Below are 15,542 nucleotides of genomic sequence, written 5' to 3'. Positions count from 1 at the left end.
AATGCCTGGTGGCATGTAGCAGCATTCTGATTTTTAGATCTGGGTATTTGTGGCAACACATTGTGCTCCTTTAGCTTCCCTTTTTATTGTGTCATTACACAGTATTACTCTGCTTCCCTGCCTGCTTCTCTCTCCTCTGTGCGCATACAAAGTTGGTTTGCTTGGAGATAGTATATCTAAAGAGGAAAAGGCAAGTGTCCCCCATGCATGGTGCATCTCCACATATTTAGAGAATGTACTGGTCTCTCCAAGAAGGTAGGTGCTACTTTGCAATGTATCCTTAATTCTTGGTGCTTTGTCGAGGTATCGGGGGTGAAATGGAGAAATCACACTGCAGTTGTATAAATAAATCAGAAAGGTAGGAAATTCATGTGATAGTACCATCTATTAGGTACTAATTGTGATTACCTAGCTTAGGAAATGATCCTAGATGATTGATTAGTGTTTCCATGCTGAACCCTTCTCTGTGGCACAGTCCTGATGCAATTTCTTTCATATTTATCTTCAGGAGCTTCTAGAAGTGGAAAGAGGGAATCTAGTTGTGTGACAGCAGCCCTTGGCAACACGTGGAGTCACAGCGTCAACACCAGGCTCATACTACAATATCATGACTTACCGACAAGACAGGTGAGAACTTAACAATAAAGGTAACTTAAATAAAGCTACACCAGCAATGCTAAGTCAGATGGTCTGTGTCCTTCAGCCCCTGTGATTATGCCAGGTGTGTTGAGAACCTGGCACTCTACAACCAATTGCTTATTTGGGGTGAGGTGCAGTCAGTGTCCTTTTCTTTTCAGGGATGGCCAGTCCTCCAGTGCCTCCCTGTGTTAGAATGGGCTTATCTGACTTGCAGAACCTAGCATTGGCCTGTTGGCACAGGCATACAAGTTCCTTGAGCTTTTAGTGCATTTTTAATGCATTTGTCCCCTGAGCTAGAAGACAGGGACAGGGAGCAGAATGAAGCCCCCATAATCCAAGGAGAAATGGTGAGTGACCTGCTACAGCACTTATACATACACAAGTCTATGGGGCCAAATGGGATCCACCCAAGGGTACTGATGTGCTCACCAAGCCACTTTCCATCATTTATCAGCAGTCCTGGCTAACCAGGGAGGTCCCAGTTGATTGGAGGTCAGCAAATGTAACACCCATCCACAAGAAGGGCTGGAAGGAGGATCCAGGGAACTACAGGCCTGTCAGTCTGACCTTGCTGCTGGGAAAGGTTATGGAACAGATCATCCTGAGTGCCATTATGTGGCACATGCAGGACAACCAGGTGATCAGGCCCAGTCAGCATAGGTTCATGAAAGGCAGGTCATGCTTGACAAACCTGATCTCCTTCTATGACAAGGTGACCCGCTTAGTGGATGGGGGAAAGGCTGTGGATGTTGCTCACCTGGACTTCAGTGAAGCCTTTGACACTGTTTCCCATGGCATTCTTCCGGAGAAACTGGCTGCTCATGGCTTGGACAGGCATACTCTTCACTGGGTAAAAAACTGGCTGGATGGCCAGGCCCAAAGTGTGGTGGTGAATGGAGTTAAATCCAGTTGGTGGCCAGTCACAAGTGGTGTTCCACAGGGCTCAGTATTGGGGCCTGTTCTCTGTAATATCTTTATCAATGACCTGGACAAGGGGATTGAGTGCACCCTCAGTAAGTTTGCAGATGACACCAAGTTGGGTGGGACTGTCAATCTGCATGAAAGTAGGAAGGCTCTACAGGGGGACCTGGACAGGCTGGATTGATGAGCGGTGGCCAAAGATATGAGGTTCAACAAGGCCAAGTGCAGGGTCCTGCTGCCTAGCAGAAAAGAACCTGGAGGTGTTGGTCAACAGCCGGCTGAACATGAGCCAGCAGTGTGCCCAGGTGGCCAAGAAGGCCAACAGCATCCTGGCCTGTATCAGGAATAGTGTGGACAGCAGGACTAGGGAAGTGATTGTCCCCCTGTACTCGGCACTGGTGAGGCCTCACCTTGAATACGGTGTTCAGTTTTGGGCCCCTCGCTACCAGAAAGACATTGAGGTGTTGGGGCACATCCAGAGAAGGGGAATGAAGCTGGCGAAGGGTCTAGAGCACAAGTCTCCTGAGGAGCGGCTGAGGCAACTGGGGTTGTTTAGCCTGGAGAAAAGGAGGCTGAGGGGAGACCTTATCACTCCCTGCAACTACCAGAAAGGAGGTTGTAGCGAGGTGGGAGTTGGTCTCTTCTCCGAATTAACAAGCGATAGGACAAGAGGAAATGGCCTCATGTTATGCCAGGGGAGGTTTAGGATTGATATTAGGAAAAATTTATTCACCAAAAGGGTTGTCAAGTATTGGAACAGGCTACCCAGGGAAGTGGTTGAATCACCATCCCTGGGGGTATTTAAAAGACCTGTAGATGTGGTTCTTAGGGACATGGTTTAGTGGTGAACTTGGCAGTGTTAGGTTAACGGTTGGACTTGATGATCTTAAAGGTCCCTTCCAACCTACCCGATCCTATGATTCACATTGTGTAGATGAAGGGTAATCCTTAAAGTGCTTTCCTGCACTGAGATTCTGGGGCAGGAGTAGGAGGCTAGTCCTTTCACTGCCATGATTGTTTTGCTGTCATCCTTTCCACTCTTTGTGGCAAATTTTATCTGTGACTGTTAGGACAGGGAGCAGTTTATCTTCTGCCGCTACTGTTTGCAAGTGGAAGCTTGCTGCCTGCACCAGCAAGCTTCACTTTGAGGAGTAAGTATGGTACCAATTTTCCAGAAGTATGTCTTCAAGAAGAACGCTTACCCTTTTCACTAAGAGACTTCATGCTTTTGAGTGAAATGTAGTAGCATTTTTGACTGCAATCTTCACCTCTTAATTTAACAAAAAAAATGTAAAAAACTAGGAGACAAGACATTTGGGGTTTGATTGAGGGAATAACTTTTTCATTTTTAAAAACATCATAACCCATGATTTCATCTGTCCCTTGGGATATCTGTGGTTATAATCTCTTTTGGCTTTGTCTATTCTGCTTTTGCATTGATGTAACTCTTTCCAAAGGCTGTGACCCTTAATGTTATTGATTTTCTGCCCGTTAAAGTAGAGAGCTGTCAGAAAAATTGCTGTGCGAAATTTGTACCATCTTACTTCTATAGCATTACTACCCACACACATTTAAATTGGTGCTCCTGGTTTTACTGCCACAACACAAGGCTTCTCGCTTTAGAGCCAGAGAGGAAGTCATCCTGTTTTATTCTGCCCATTGGAAGTACAACTATAATGATGGCACTTTTGTTCCTGTGAGTAGTGGGCACTGTGAAGCAGCGGTAGTGCTCTGGACTCTCAGGTAGTAGGTTAAGTGGGTCAAATGCAGTTAGAAGCAGCATCTTCTGAACTTGCTTCTAAAGGCCGTGCACAGTTGTGTAGAAACACACTCTTACTGCTGCTGGTCTTATACGTTCTCTATGTTCTGCTTCTTATTCTGGTCTGTTATGAGTTCTCCTTTTCTACATGTATGTGCAAAATACAAAGCTGTTCACAAATTTCCTGGATTGCTTTGGAGGTACGTGAGAGGTGGAGTTGGCAAAGGGAAAAGGGCAGAAGCTGGGCTCTGTGCTACTTCATGATGCACAACGTCGGCTAAAAAGTATTAAGAACATTCCTCTGGTGGTGGAAAGAGGGAGCAGTTTTCCTAAAGAACATTCGGATATTAAATGTAGTTTTTCCTGATTATGTTTGAGAAGGAATAGATCGCAAGTGTATGAAATGCTGTTTTCAAGCATTTAAAATTCCATCATAAAAAGTATATTATGGTCCACCAAAAAAAAAGCAGTTTTACTCTGTTCCTAACTGAGTTTATCAGGTGCACCACCTTGCTTGCATGTGAAGCCATGGGCTCATTCAGTTTTAGTTAAGCAGAAGAACTAAAGCAGAGGAAAAACACCTTAAAGTAAACATTAGTGTATAATATTAAAAGCAAAGTAATTTGTAACAGAAGTGTGATGTAAATAGGGATATGTCTGTGAAATCCATGAGTGAAATTGGATATGTCCATGATGTCCTGTAAATTGTTGCTGATATCCGTGTCCTTCTTTTAGATAAATTCTCTTTTTTTAAAGTCCTAGAAATCTTTCAATTAGACATGTGGTTTTGAGTTAGAGGAAGGCATCTAGAATTACCCTACCTGTAGCAGCACTGTATTGATTAAATTGCTGTAGTTTTACACATATATGTTCTTGTATAATTGCTTTATACCCACTGTCAGAAATGAATTGTGAATAAAGGTGCCTCAGTTCTTGAGATGCCATTTCAGTCATCATAAGGTGGTTCTGCCAGGAGGTATTGGATATCAGTGCTTTGAAAATCAGCACTTTTTAAGGAAGCTTAACTTAGGGGTCCAAAAATTTCAAAGTCAGTAATCACTTTTATAAATTCTCATATTACTGTATTAAAAAAAGCTTATGATTATCTGTGTACTCTTGGTTTTGAAGTGAAATTCTGCCCCAGGAAATCACTGAAAGCGCACAGTTGTTCCAGAGATTTGGGTGAAAAGTAGTGCAAAACCAAGTTTTCCCTGCTTTTCACAATTTGTAACCCTACAGAATCAATACTGTTCATGGAATAACCTGTATTTTGTTCTGACTTGCACAGCGGACACGCTTTTTTCTTTCAAAAGCTAGAATTCATTCTTTCTTCAGTCATTTGACCTCCTGAAGATGCTCATGCTGGCTCTACTTTCTCTGCTTCTTTTCCCTGGAGGAGCTGGAGCAGCGGTGACAGTCTGAGGGATCTTCCCTTACATCCGATTTCCGTGGCCGTAGAGCCAGTGTACTAATCCTCGCTAGGAAACCCTACCTGTCAAGAGAGAAAGCACCTCTTGACATGCACTGGACCACGAGGCCCAAGGGTGGTATTCTTCAGAACATGAAGTGATAACGTAGCCATTAAGGAGGATTCAGGCAAGCAGTTTTCCAGAACCATACTATCTTCTGGACAGGACAGGCCACTGGGCTGCTAGATACTTGTTCTTAGTCATTCAGTATTCATTTCTGGGAAAGCTCGGGGATGTAGTCCCTGTTCCTGAAACTTTGGGGAATGCCAGGGCAGCAGGTGGCAGAACGAGTATATGCAGCAAACCTAGGGAAATTAAGCACAGAATTCCTACGCAGGAATTATTTTATAGATTCAGTAAAAGATTCTTTCATTTTGTTTGTCTGTCCTCTGTCCAGCAGAGGTTTTTTTAGCCAACTATCCCTTTTTCCACCCCACCCTCCGTATGTCTGGTGAACATTATTAAGACAGCAGCCAATTCAGCAAAGTAATGAAATTTCTGGGACATCCTGCCTGCCTTAAAATCAATTAGGTTTGCTTTATTACTTGGATAGGAACAGGTTTCTGAACAAACAGATGAACTTTCCTCTTTTGCCCCCTTCTAGAAGCCAGTGTGTTGGTTCTGGTTTCCTCCAGGACAGAAGCAACGCCACTGGGGAAGGCAGGTTTCCAGGCTGCATTTCAATTCGTTATGCCACCAAAACCCACAAGCATGGACTACAGTGTAGGAGTCTGAACTGCTGAGGTGGGACTGAGCTGCACAACTTCCACAGCGGCACGGTGGTGTAAGAGCTTGGGGGAACGCGGGAGAAGTTAATTGTTTCACACAAATGGGTTCATGAAGGGAATTTGCTATTATCTTTATGGATCCTGATACTTGGTTCTCCCTAAGCACTCTTGTAACTCGTTAACCGTGACATTTGTTTTCCTGAAATCCATATGTAAACACGCAGACCCTTTGAGTTTAGGCCAAAACCAACCAGGCTGCACTAGAAACTGTCAGACTCCTCAGTTACCCCTATGCGTATAATTATCCTTTCCTGAACTGGAGTCAGCAGGCTCCAAGGTTACTGTTTTCATGTGTGCTCAGCTGTCTTTAGGGGACAGCAGGGTAGCGTTTAGTATGTTGACATGCTATATTTAACATTTTATTCTTGTCTGTTGGAGACAGGGTGCTGGATTAAGTGAAACACTGGCCAGATCTGGTATGGCAACTTCTATGGGCCTGGTTTATTTTATAGTTTTCAAGGGATTTGCGAGACTCAGTACTGTGTTAATGTCTGTAATGTGTTTTGAATTTCTCAGATGGAAAGTACACATAGAAGTGTTATTTTATAACAAATCAGTGTTTTCCTGTGGTATTTTCAAGAAAGAGTGCTTAGGATTCAGATAAGGGCTGGAGCTTTCAAGCCCTGCCAGGTGAGCTGTTGTGCAGCAATTTTCCTGCTTCAGGTAAAGCGTTCCAAATGCATAAGTGTATGGTGACTCATTCTTAAAAAACAAAACAAAACAAAAACCCCTTCTCTCATTCAGACTAATGCCAGACATAACTTTTGTTGTGTCCTTGGTTACAGACCAGCTGTTTTGTCTTGCTCTGCTTAGTATCATATGAATAAGCCCTGAATAAGCATTCCAAAATTGCGATGGTGAAGTAACCATGGTACTCGCTAGCGTGGGCAAGAGCTGGGAGAGAGCCAAGGGGAGCGGGGATGAAGTTTTACATTTATGTGACTTGCTAAGACCAACTGCTATGATGCTTTACCTTAAGTTTGTTATAATTTTAGTGAAGCAGTTCTTTCAAATTGTACAGATGTTTGGCTGCAACTCTACCAGTCATTGAGAAAATATATTAAATATAGAAATAATGTAACTTGTTGCAGTCATGATGGTTTCAGAGTGTAAGTGAGACTAGATTTTTCTCTCCCTGTAAAGCATTGAAGGTAGTTGTTGTGTGGACTCTGTAACTGTTGGATAGCTATCCCGTTTTAAAGATAACACCAAGTGAGGTTTCCATCTATTAAAAAGGGAAGAAAATAAACATAGAAAATAAAACAATTACAAACAAAGCAGGAAGGCTGTGGAAGAAACATACACGAAGTACTAAAATCCGAGGTTAACAGTTTCTAAATTTTGCTAATGGTCTGGAGGATAGCAAATACAGTAATGAAGTTTGGAAATGGCATCTAACTTTTATGTGTTGAAACATAATGGAAGATTGTAGCCTCATACTAGAAAGGGTTCTCATTACTTTGGTGAGATGGTAGTATTTGCTGGGGAGAAAGAAATGTAATCAGACAGAACATGTACCAAAATCACTCTGAGATGGAGGGAATAAGGGAAATAATACAAATAAAATACAACCAGCGTTGGTGTGTTGTCTTCTGTTAACTTACTAGCAGTTATATCTACCTACTAAAGCAAATGGAGAAGAAGAAAATGCAATGAAAAAAGATATTTTTAATAGTCTTCAACATAGTTTTGGAGTCAGATGAGGAAGATGGAGATGGCCACTAGCATTAAGAAATGCAAACAGAAAGCTTTTTACCTACATCAGTGGGAGCAGCAGAGAAACTAGTTCAGTCTTTGACACCATAGGGCAGGAAAGAGCCCGTAGAGAACTGGGCAGTGAAATCAGTGTTTGGCCAAAGCAGGTGACTGAGGATGTGTGAAGCTTGCCCATTGCTATGTGTGAGGCAAGAAGCGCTGCTTTTCATGTTGTCTTCTGCTGAGCTAGGATTTGGGGAGACTCAAAAAAAGAAGTCCCAGTACCCTAAACAAGAGCAGAAGCAAGCTCTGCGTCTGGGTTTTTAGAGAAGTATTAAGACAAATGAAGTGCCATTCAGCAGCTGCGATCTGTGTCGGGAAAACTTGTCTCTATATGCTACATGAATCATGTGCATAGTACAGTAATGAAGATTATGTACATAGTACAATACTTTAAGTGTTTAGACGTGAGAAAATCTGCAGATGGCAGTGGATAATGAGACCCAGTAAGCAGTGATAGAAAAGGGATGTGGCTATTGGGTTGTTTTAAAATGGAAGTGGTGTAAAGTGTGTATCTGTTCTAAGCCATCTTATTATATAATGTGTTTATCATATGGAAAATCAGCTTTGTGAAAACACAAAGAGAGTTTGTTAGTTTTGGGGGTTTTTTGAGATAAAAATGATGGTATGGAGTCATGCAAAGGATAGGAAATTTTGCAGGAAAGTAGATTTTTTTTCAGGTGAGATTAATTTTTTATGGTTCTCCGTGCTGCTTTTGAATAAGTAGCTGTGGAAAGACTGCAGGAGCACATATTTGAATTCTGCAAACCCTTCCATTTAAAGAAATGCTGATTTTTCTAGGATACACAGTTCACTTCAGAGACTTCTGCCTCACCTCTGCTATCTGAATATTTTGAATCAAGACACAATAAAAGGTTGTTATGGCCTCAAATTTCCATGCATGTGTACAAACCACATCCTTTAAAATACATAAATAAGAAGCTTATGGTTTTTTTTTCTGATTAAAAAGGCTCTAGACTGATAACCCTTATGACAGAAATCTTTTGCTTATCCATAGATCATACACAGATGATTATCCACACAGTATGATACTGACTTAATCCTGCAAAAGTGCCAAGTGAAAGGATGCCATAAAAATAGAGTAGGTTCATTAACAAGTATTTGGAGCTCAAACATGACTAGGTCACTTACTTTCCTGACTTGCGTGTTTGTTCATGTCTCTGCAGCAAGCTTCCTTCTTAATGGACTTGTAGGGGAGGGTCATACAATATAAACATCACCGTAGCCCTGTCTATGTTAAATGGGATTGGATTTATGGCCCTTTCCTCTTAACAGGGCACTTTTATATAGAGAAAAATGTTTCCATCATTCTTGAACAAAAATTCATTTACTCAGGTGCTTATATAACACTAATCAATTTGTTATCCAAGAATCTAAATAGAAATGAAAGGACCCTAGAGAAAATGGAAAAGAATGGAAGAAAACCTTTAAATAGTCTGTCTTTTTCTCTGTCCTTTTTTTAATAAGCATTGCAGGTTTTCTTAATGAAGATTATTCTAATGTCAGATTGACAAAATCTAGCAGCAGCTGTGCAAACTTCAAACTTATAGATCTGTGGTTCAGAGCATCCTAAACACAGAAGCAGGAACATCTCTGAGGCAGAGAGGCAAACTCAGTCATTGCGTTATACTGAGCCTTCCTACCCAGGCTGGTGGCAGAAGTGGGTACTTTCTGTTAGATGTCTTTGACTGATAGGCCATTCAGCTCTCAGAGGAGACTCCTCTTGGGTTGCTGCTGAGCTACACCAGTCAGGAGTTAACCATCTCATAGTATGTTATATTTTCAAATTAACTACGCAAGCATTTGCTGACTGATCTCTGCGATGCCCATGCCAGGTGCTCATAACCAAGGAAACTGAGTCATAAATAAGTAACTGGCCAGAGTAAATCCTTTGCAGCTGGGAGCAGAGCTGCAATCTCTTCACTGCCACTTATGCTTGATCTTGCTCAACCGTCACTGCCTCTTTTTCAGGCACTTAAGGAGTCTTTTTACCTCCTTGTCGTGAGTAGTTCCTTAGCTGTGAAGGTACCCCTTCTGCTTCCCTCTCCAATTTTCTCTGTAGATTAACTCACCCACTGAACTGGTTTGAACTGTGCTCACTGACTTTTCCCCTGAATCTCGCTCCTTAGCATGCCATAAACTTTTCTTCATCAATGATCACCATTAATAAAAGGTTAATGAAACTGAAACTGTGGCTGGAGCTTTATGGCAAAGCTCGCTCTCTGCTTCCTTTTTTCCAGTTTCTATTGATACCATAGCTGATTTTTGTAAGCCTCAGCTCTAGAAGTCAGCTTGCATTCCTATGTCTCTCTTCTTTGCAGACATCAAAACTGTTCCAAGTTGCAAGTTTCCAATAAAGCAAGTAGCTAGCACTTAAATTTTTAGATGACTAAAATGCTTGTCTAGACTCTTATCTTCCATATTGGTTAATTCAACGTCTTCATTTCTAGTATTATCAACCTCGTATTTTTTTTCCTCTTCCAAACATACCACAGAAAAAAGAATTGTTACCTTGGTGAGACCTACTTAGTCACAGTGACATTATTGTCTTAATTTTCATGTATTTTCTCAGTTCCATAAGTGGAAAAATGGCATATTGCCTTCATCTAGTTGATAATTGTCCACCTTCATGTTAATCAGATAGCAAATTCTCAGAAATCAGGGCTGTATCTCCTGTTCTTTATTGGGAACCACTTAAAGGTCAGGATAGGAGGGGTAAGATTACTATAACAAAATCCGTTCTGAATATAAACAGAGAATTTCAGTCTGTGACGCTGTTAATCCAACGCCCTTTACAAACACTGTATTTACAGTTCACTAAAACAGCATAAAAATGGGAGAGAGAAAGAACCAGATGCGACTTTCAGGCTCTGGTCTGAATTGTCTGAAGAACACTCTGTTTGTAAGCTTAAGCCCCTTTGCAGAGAGGGAATGAACACAAATTCCCATCCTGTTTATACAGAATCACTTTTCTGATTTTGAGTGGACTTCAGTGTGACTTTTCCCCTCAAAACAGAATGGAATTAACCTAGGGCAGATTCTGTCATCAATATCTGAAGTGTCATTGCTCCTAACATCAGCATGGCAATGACCAAAGTTGTTTATCCTTGGAATGTCTTGGCAAATCCCCTGCCTCCTGTCTTCTACCAGATCCTCTTTTTTTCTTTCTTTTTTTTTTTTTCCAATTGAAAACAAGTAAACTAAAATAACTAACTCAAATTTATGTGGTTATTATTCAGAAAAGTTCTGCTAAGTCTGTCTTGGAACAATGTACTTAAAGCTTGGAGGCATTCTTTATAGTGAAATAGTGAAAAAGATCAGAATATCATCATGCAGGAACTGGACAACCTTAAGTAGTGAAAATGCAGTAGAATATAAGATTGATAATAGAAATAATCTGTAAAATAATATTGGGCATTACAACTGAGTTTCTGCTTTACGTCAGGAGCATACAAGCTCAAAGTGAAGGTTATAATGAGGTGGTTTAGTTTATCACAGAAAAACTAATTCAGCAGTGTAATGCAATCATGAAAAGGGTCTGTGCTATCATAGAATAGATCTGGCAGGGTATTTCATAGGAAAGAGGAAAGTGTTTGTGCCATTGTGGAAGGACACTGAGGACATCTCTGGAATACCGTATATGGCCTGGGTGTTTATGTTTCTTCTTCTTCTTCTTCTCCTTTGTTCTCTTTCTACTTACTTTCTTCCCAGGTAAGGTCTGTGCTAGGTAGAATATATTTATTGACATAGCAACAAGTTTGAGCTGTCACTGGTAAAAAAGTAAACCTCAGATAATTTTTTAAAACCAGACAAACTTTGACATACTGACTTCAGTGGGCAAAATGCGTCACACCTTCTGTGAAAAAATCAGGCATTACAACTTTTATGATGCTCTAAACATATTAAGGGAAAATCATCTCAGGAGTTTGTGTATCTAGGGTATAATGCTTTGAACTTCAATTTTTGTTTGTTTTATGAATCTAATGTCATTGAACTGTTCTAGATTGACAACACAGGAGAATGACAGCCAGTGAGTGGTGTTCAAAATCTGTTGTACAGAAAGCAATGTGTTTTCTTTGGTTCAGCCTTATCAGTATCTACCCTGGGTAGGATCAATTAATCTAGAGGGGTTTGCTCAACGTAGACTTTTTGTTCTTTGATCTCTGTAATTCCTGTCTGTGGTATCAGCACCCTTAGCTGTGATCTAAAAACATGCTGAAAAAGAAGAAACCCTCTTAACTGCTTAGAAGCTGAATACAGACTACTGACTCACTTTAAGGAATAAAAACAATTTTCACATACCGCTGCCTGGGATGGACTGCACCTTAAAACAGATGGGGTTTTGATAGTCTCCAATGTTAGTGACCTGTTAGGAGCTGCCTGGCCAACTTCTATCATGTCTACCCATCATACTGCATCAAGAAGATAACAAAATGTATAATTTTCACAATATTAGCTTCCCCTGGACTGATTGTCGTAACTGTTGGAAAAATATAATGGGATTTTAGGACATCTGCTCAATCAGAAATGGAGAAGATGTGTCCAGAAGATGGTAGTATATTATACCCACATTGTGGAAACATTGGAAGACACTTGTGACTAAAGTTAAAAGGCAATATAAGTATCTGCCTGAACCATTCTACTTCCAGCTCACACATGTAGTACTTATGCCATACTTTGATTAGGGAGAGGTATGTCCTCTGGATACATATTAACAGAAAAGAGTAAATTCCTCAATCGATATTGAAGTTCAGTGTTTCTGACATGCTTGTGATTGATGGATAACTTCAACTTTTCAGATACTGGTAGGAAGTAGTGTAAAGTGCAGCTCGGTTAATGAATGGCTTCTTCCTTGAATTTTCATATTGGAGCAACACTAAATTGGAAATAACTAACCAGGTCACTTGTCAATAAATGCCCCTGTCTCATCAAAAAAGTGACAGACTTAGGTTGCTATGTAGTGTGTGAGGCACCCCACTGGAAAGAGCTCATTTGATTTATCTTGGGTTTGTAAGGTCCTTTCACATTTGCGTCACAGAGATGGTTCATGGTCTCTCCCTTATCAGTCATTTCCTACAACTGAGCCCTGAGTCTCTGGCAGAAGTTCTTGAACTAGTCCTGAGTGAACAATCAACCTTGGCTTTTTCTGCCATTTGACTTAATTTGGCTGTGCAGATATGTCTCTGCAGTTCAGGGTGTTTACATGCTTCACAACACTAAACTGGAAGCTATGGAGTTTAGGTTGCAAAGACACTGAGTTGGCCTTGTACGGAGCTCACGGTGGTCCAGGAGGTTTGGCTTGGAGTCTGAGCCAATAAAGCCCTATCAGGCCTGAGCCAGCACTGCTGTTTTATTCAGCAAATTGATGTTTCTGGTCCAAATTGTGTGTTTGTTCTTCACTGTATTTCAGTGCAGTTCTTTCTCTTATTGTCACTATTTATTTAGCTATCTAATAATAGTATAAAACTCTGTACCCATATTCATCTCAAGCTACAGATAGAAAGTCACCTAATTCCCTCTTAATTTGTGTTGATGTTTCCAGCTGGATGTGGTACATCTTGTATTAAAAACATGAGGAAACTACTTTTTTCTTCTTTTTTCAAATGTTCTGTCTTAATTTTCACTTGTTATCTTATAATGGCCATCTCAGTCTTCATTTGAAATAACAGAACAGGCTGAAAAGAGAAAATAGAAGTGTAAATTAGCATGAAAAAAAACCCCAAGGAGTTTCCTACTCATTTAAATTAGTTGGTATTAAGTATAGAAAAAAAGTGCCAAACAACTTCCTGTAAGAAATGTAATAAAGGTTGCCATTTGTGCCATTTGCCATTGCAGGAAAGAAGAGGTTGACAGATTTTTTTCATCAATTTTTTTCCTACAGTTGTCCATTTTCTTTGCTATGGATATGTTTTTGTCCTTTGAACATAACGAAATAAGTTTTCAAAAGTTCACATGTAGTTAAGATCCCTAATGCACATAGTCCAACCTGAATTTCTTAAGCATAACCCCGTGCAAGAGAATATCTAAGACATAAACACTACTCCCAGTAATTTTGTGAAAAGAATGACCATTGTAGAATCACAGAATCATAGAATGGTTTAGGTTGGAAAGGACCTCGAAGATCATCGAGTTCCAACCCCCCTGCCATAGACAGGGACACCTCCCACTAGACCAGGTTGCCACGTCCAGCCTGGCCTTGAACACCTCCAGGGATGGGGCCTCAACAACCTCTCTGGGCAACCTGTTCCAGTGCCTTACCACCCTCAAACTGAAAAACTTCTTCCTAGTGTTCAATCTGAACCTGCCCTCTTCCGGTTTAAAGCCATTCCCCCTTGTCCTATCACTACATGCCCTAGTAAAAAGTCCTTCCCCAGCTATTATGTCTGATCTTTGCTTCTGTTTCTTCTCCAACATAAAAAGGCTTATTAACCTGCTGATGGTTATTTGGGGCATGTGGTCATCAAAAATACGAGATCTGATGGGTTATAAAGCAATGTTTCGGGTCCTAAAGGGCTGTCCAGCCTTTAGTGCATCTATGCCATTCACTGGAATAAGCATGTTTGCCTTTACCTGGTGGGGACTGGTGGGCATCCACTACCCTCTAGAAATGTAAATGAAGCCTCTTGAAACATTTCTTGTTTGTTAGGGAAAAGTTTTTCCAGGACTCTGTTATTCAACTGTTGTACATTCAGCAATACAGATGATGTTTATAAGGCCATTAGGCTTTCTCTGAATGCATTGTTTTCCACTTCCTTGGTAAAATCTCTCCCAATAATGTTCTTGCTAGAGAAAATCTGAGTCTTGTAGAAAGACTGAAATTAAATTTTAAATTAAATCTTTTCTCAACACCAGTAAGGCATGACAGTACTGCAAAAGCACACGCATTGCATCTGTATGTATTAAGTCACAGATCTGTTATCGGGGTTTTTTTTCTTGTCCTTGTTATGTGATGCGCGGTGGACTCTAAAATATACTCTGCTGAAGCTTTACATAAGATAATATTGCTGTCTCTCGCATGTGAATTTAGCAGTGTTGTGTTAGCTTGTCTCCAGGGTCTTTACTTTTAGGAACAGAACAAATGAACGCACAAAAGAAATTGGAAAGGGTTTTTGTTTGTTTCATGTCAAAAGCATTTTGCAGCCACTAGCGTGGGTGAAAAACATCTATGCTGTGGTCTAGGACTTAATTGAATCCCAGTGTTTTTGGCCCAAGTCTGGGAATTTAGGATTATGCCTTTACATCAAGGAAGAAACTGTTGTTTTTACTGATGTCGAAAAACAATGAATGCAGGATAGGGAGATCACACTTGTGATGCTTTTTTACAATGGATTAATTTTCTTGGAATTTATAAACAATAATGTTGAGCTTTTTCGTCATTTAGAAAACCAAAAGAAAGTGAAAGAAGGAATGAAGATTGGCTAAATAAAGATTTGAGACACACTAGAAACAGGCATCAGGGTTGAATTTGCAATGGATACTTTTTTATCTGTAGAGGCTAAAAATGTAGCTAAATCTATCATAAAGAAGGCTCATAGAGATCTGAAGAATAATAAAAGTAATAAATCATGAAAGCAATGCATATGCTAATTACATTCTTAAGAATGTATATTCCTTATGTTGTGCTGGTGAATTACACCGAGCTGATGTACGCTATGCAGTGATGAGGGCTGGATGCTGTTTAGATCCCTACCTCCGCAGCCACGTGGGCAGAGGAGCCAGCAGCATCTCTGTCTGAGCATGTGGTTCTGTGGAGGAGAAAGTTATAGAAGCACAGCTTCTGCGCTTCCATTCTGTCCTCCCCACTGGTCCTGTCTCTTCCAGGCAAGTCTGGCAGGCTGGGTGGAAGCGGTCACGTATTCTGAGAACCGCTCTAGTGCTATTGTAGTGGTATTCCCTTAGGAGTCCTTCCCGATTTGGGATGCATGTTCCAACGTGTGTCATAAATAAGAATTGTATCCTTCAGCCCTTTTCCTATTTCCAGAACCAAAATCAAACAGAGCAGTATGGAATGCTCTGAAAAGCTACATGAACTTTATTTTCTGTTCTTCTCAGTACCAGTGTGCCATAAGTCTGACGACTGACCACAAGCTGCCACACAGGAGAATTCCCCTAGGAGGCTGTGTTTATGCTACTCAACTACTTCATCCAGCCACAGCACCATCCTCAGATCCCTTTTCTCAGTACTGGTTC

At 40.8% G+C, this 15,542-nt stretch overlaps 1 protein-coding gene across 1 annotated transcript in view; it reads left to right on the top strand.

The window, feature by feature from the left end:
• The window catches only part of RAD51B (RAD51 paralog B), a gene marked incomplete at its 5' end in the record, with an annotated part of 436,742 nt that overhangs the window by 260,455 nt on the left and 160,745 nt on the right, over nt 1-15,542 (top strand). The window contains one exon of the mRNA XM_082485944.1: nt 509-627. Within this exon, the coding sequence (XP_082342070.1) occupies nt 509-627 (119 nt within the window). The remainder of the gene's footprint in view (nt 1-508; nt 628-15,542) is intronic.

This window comes from Vanellus vanellus (genome assembly GCF_965231255.1).
Source record: "Vanellus vanellus genome assembly, chromosome: 6".
Lineage (NCBI taxonomy): Eukaryota > Metazoa > Chordata > Aves > Charadriiformes > Charadriidae > Vanellus > Vanellus vanellus.
Note: the sequence above shows the minus strand (reverse complement) of the source record. Positions and strands in the feature narration are given on the sequence as shown.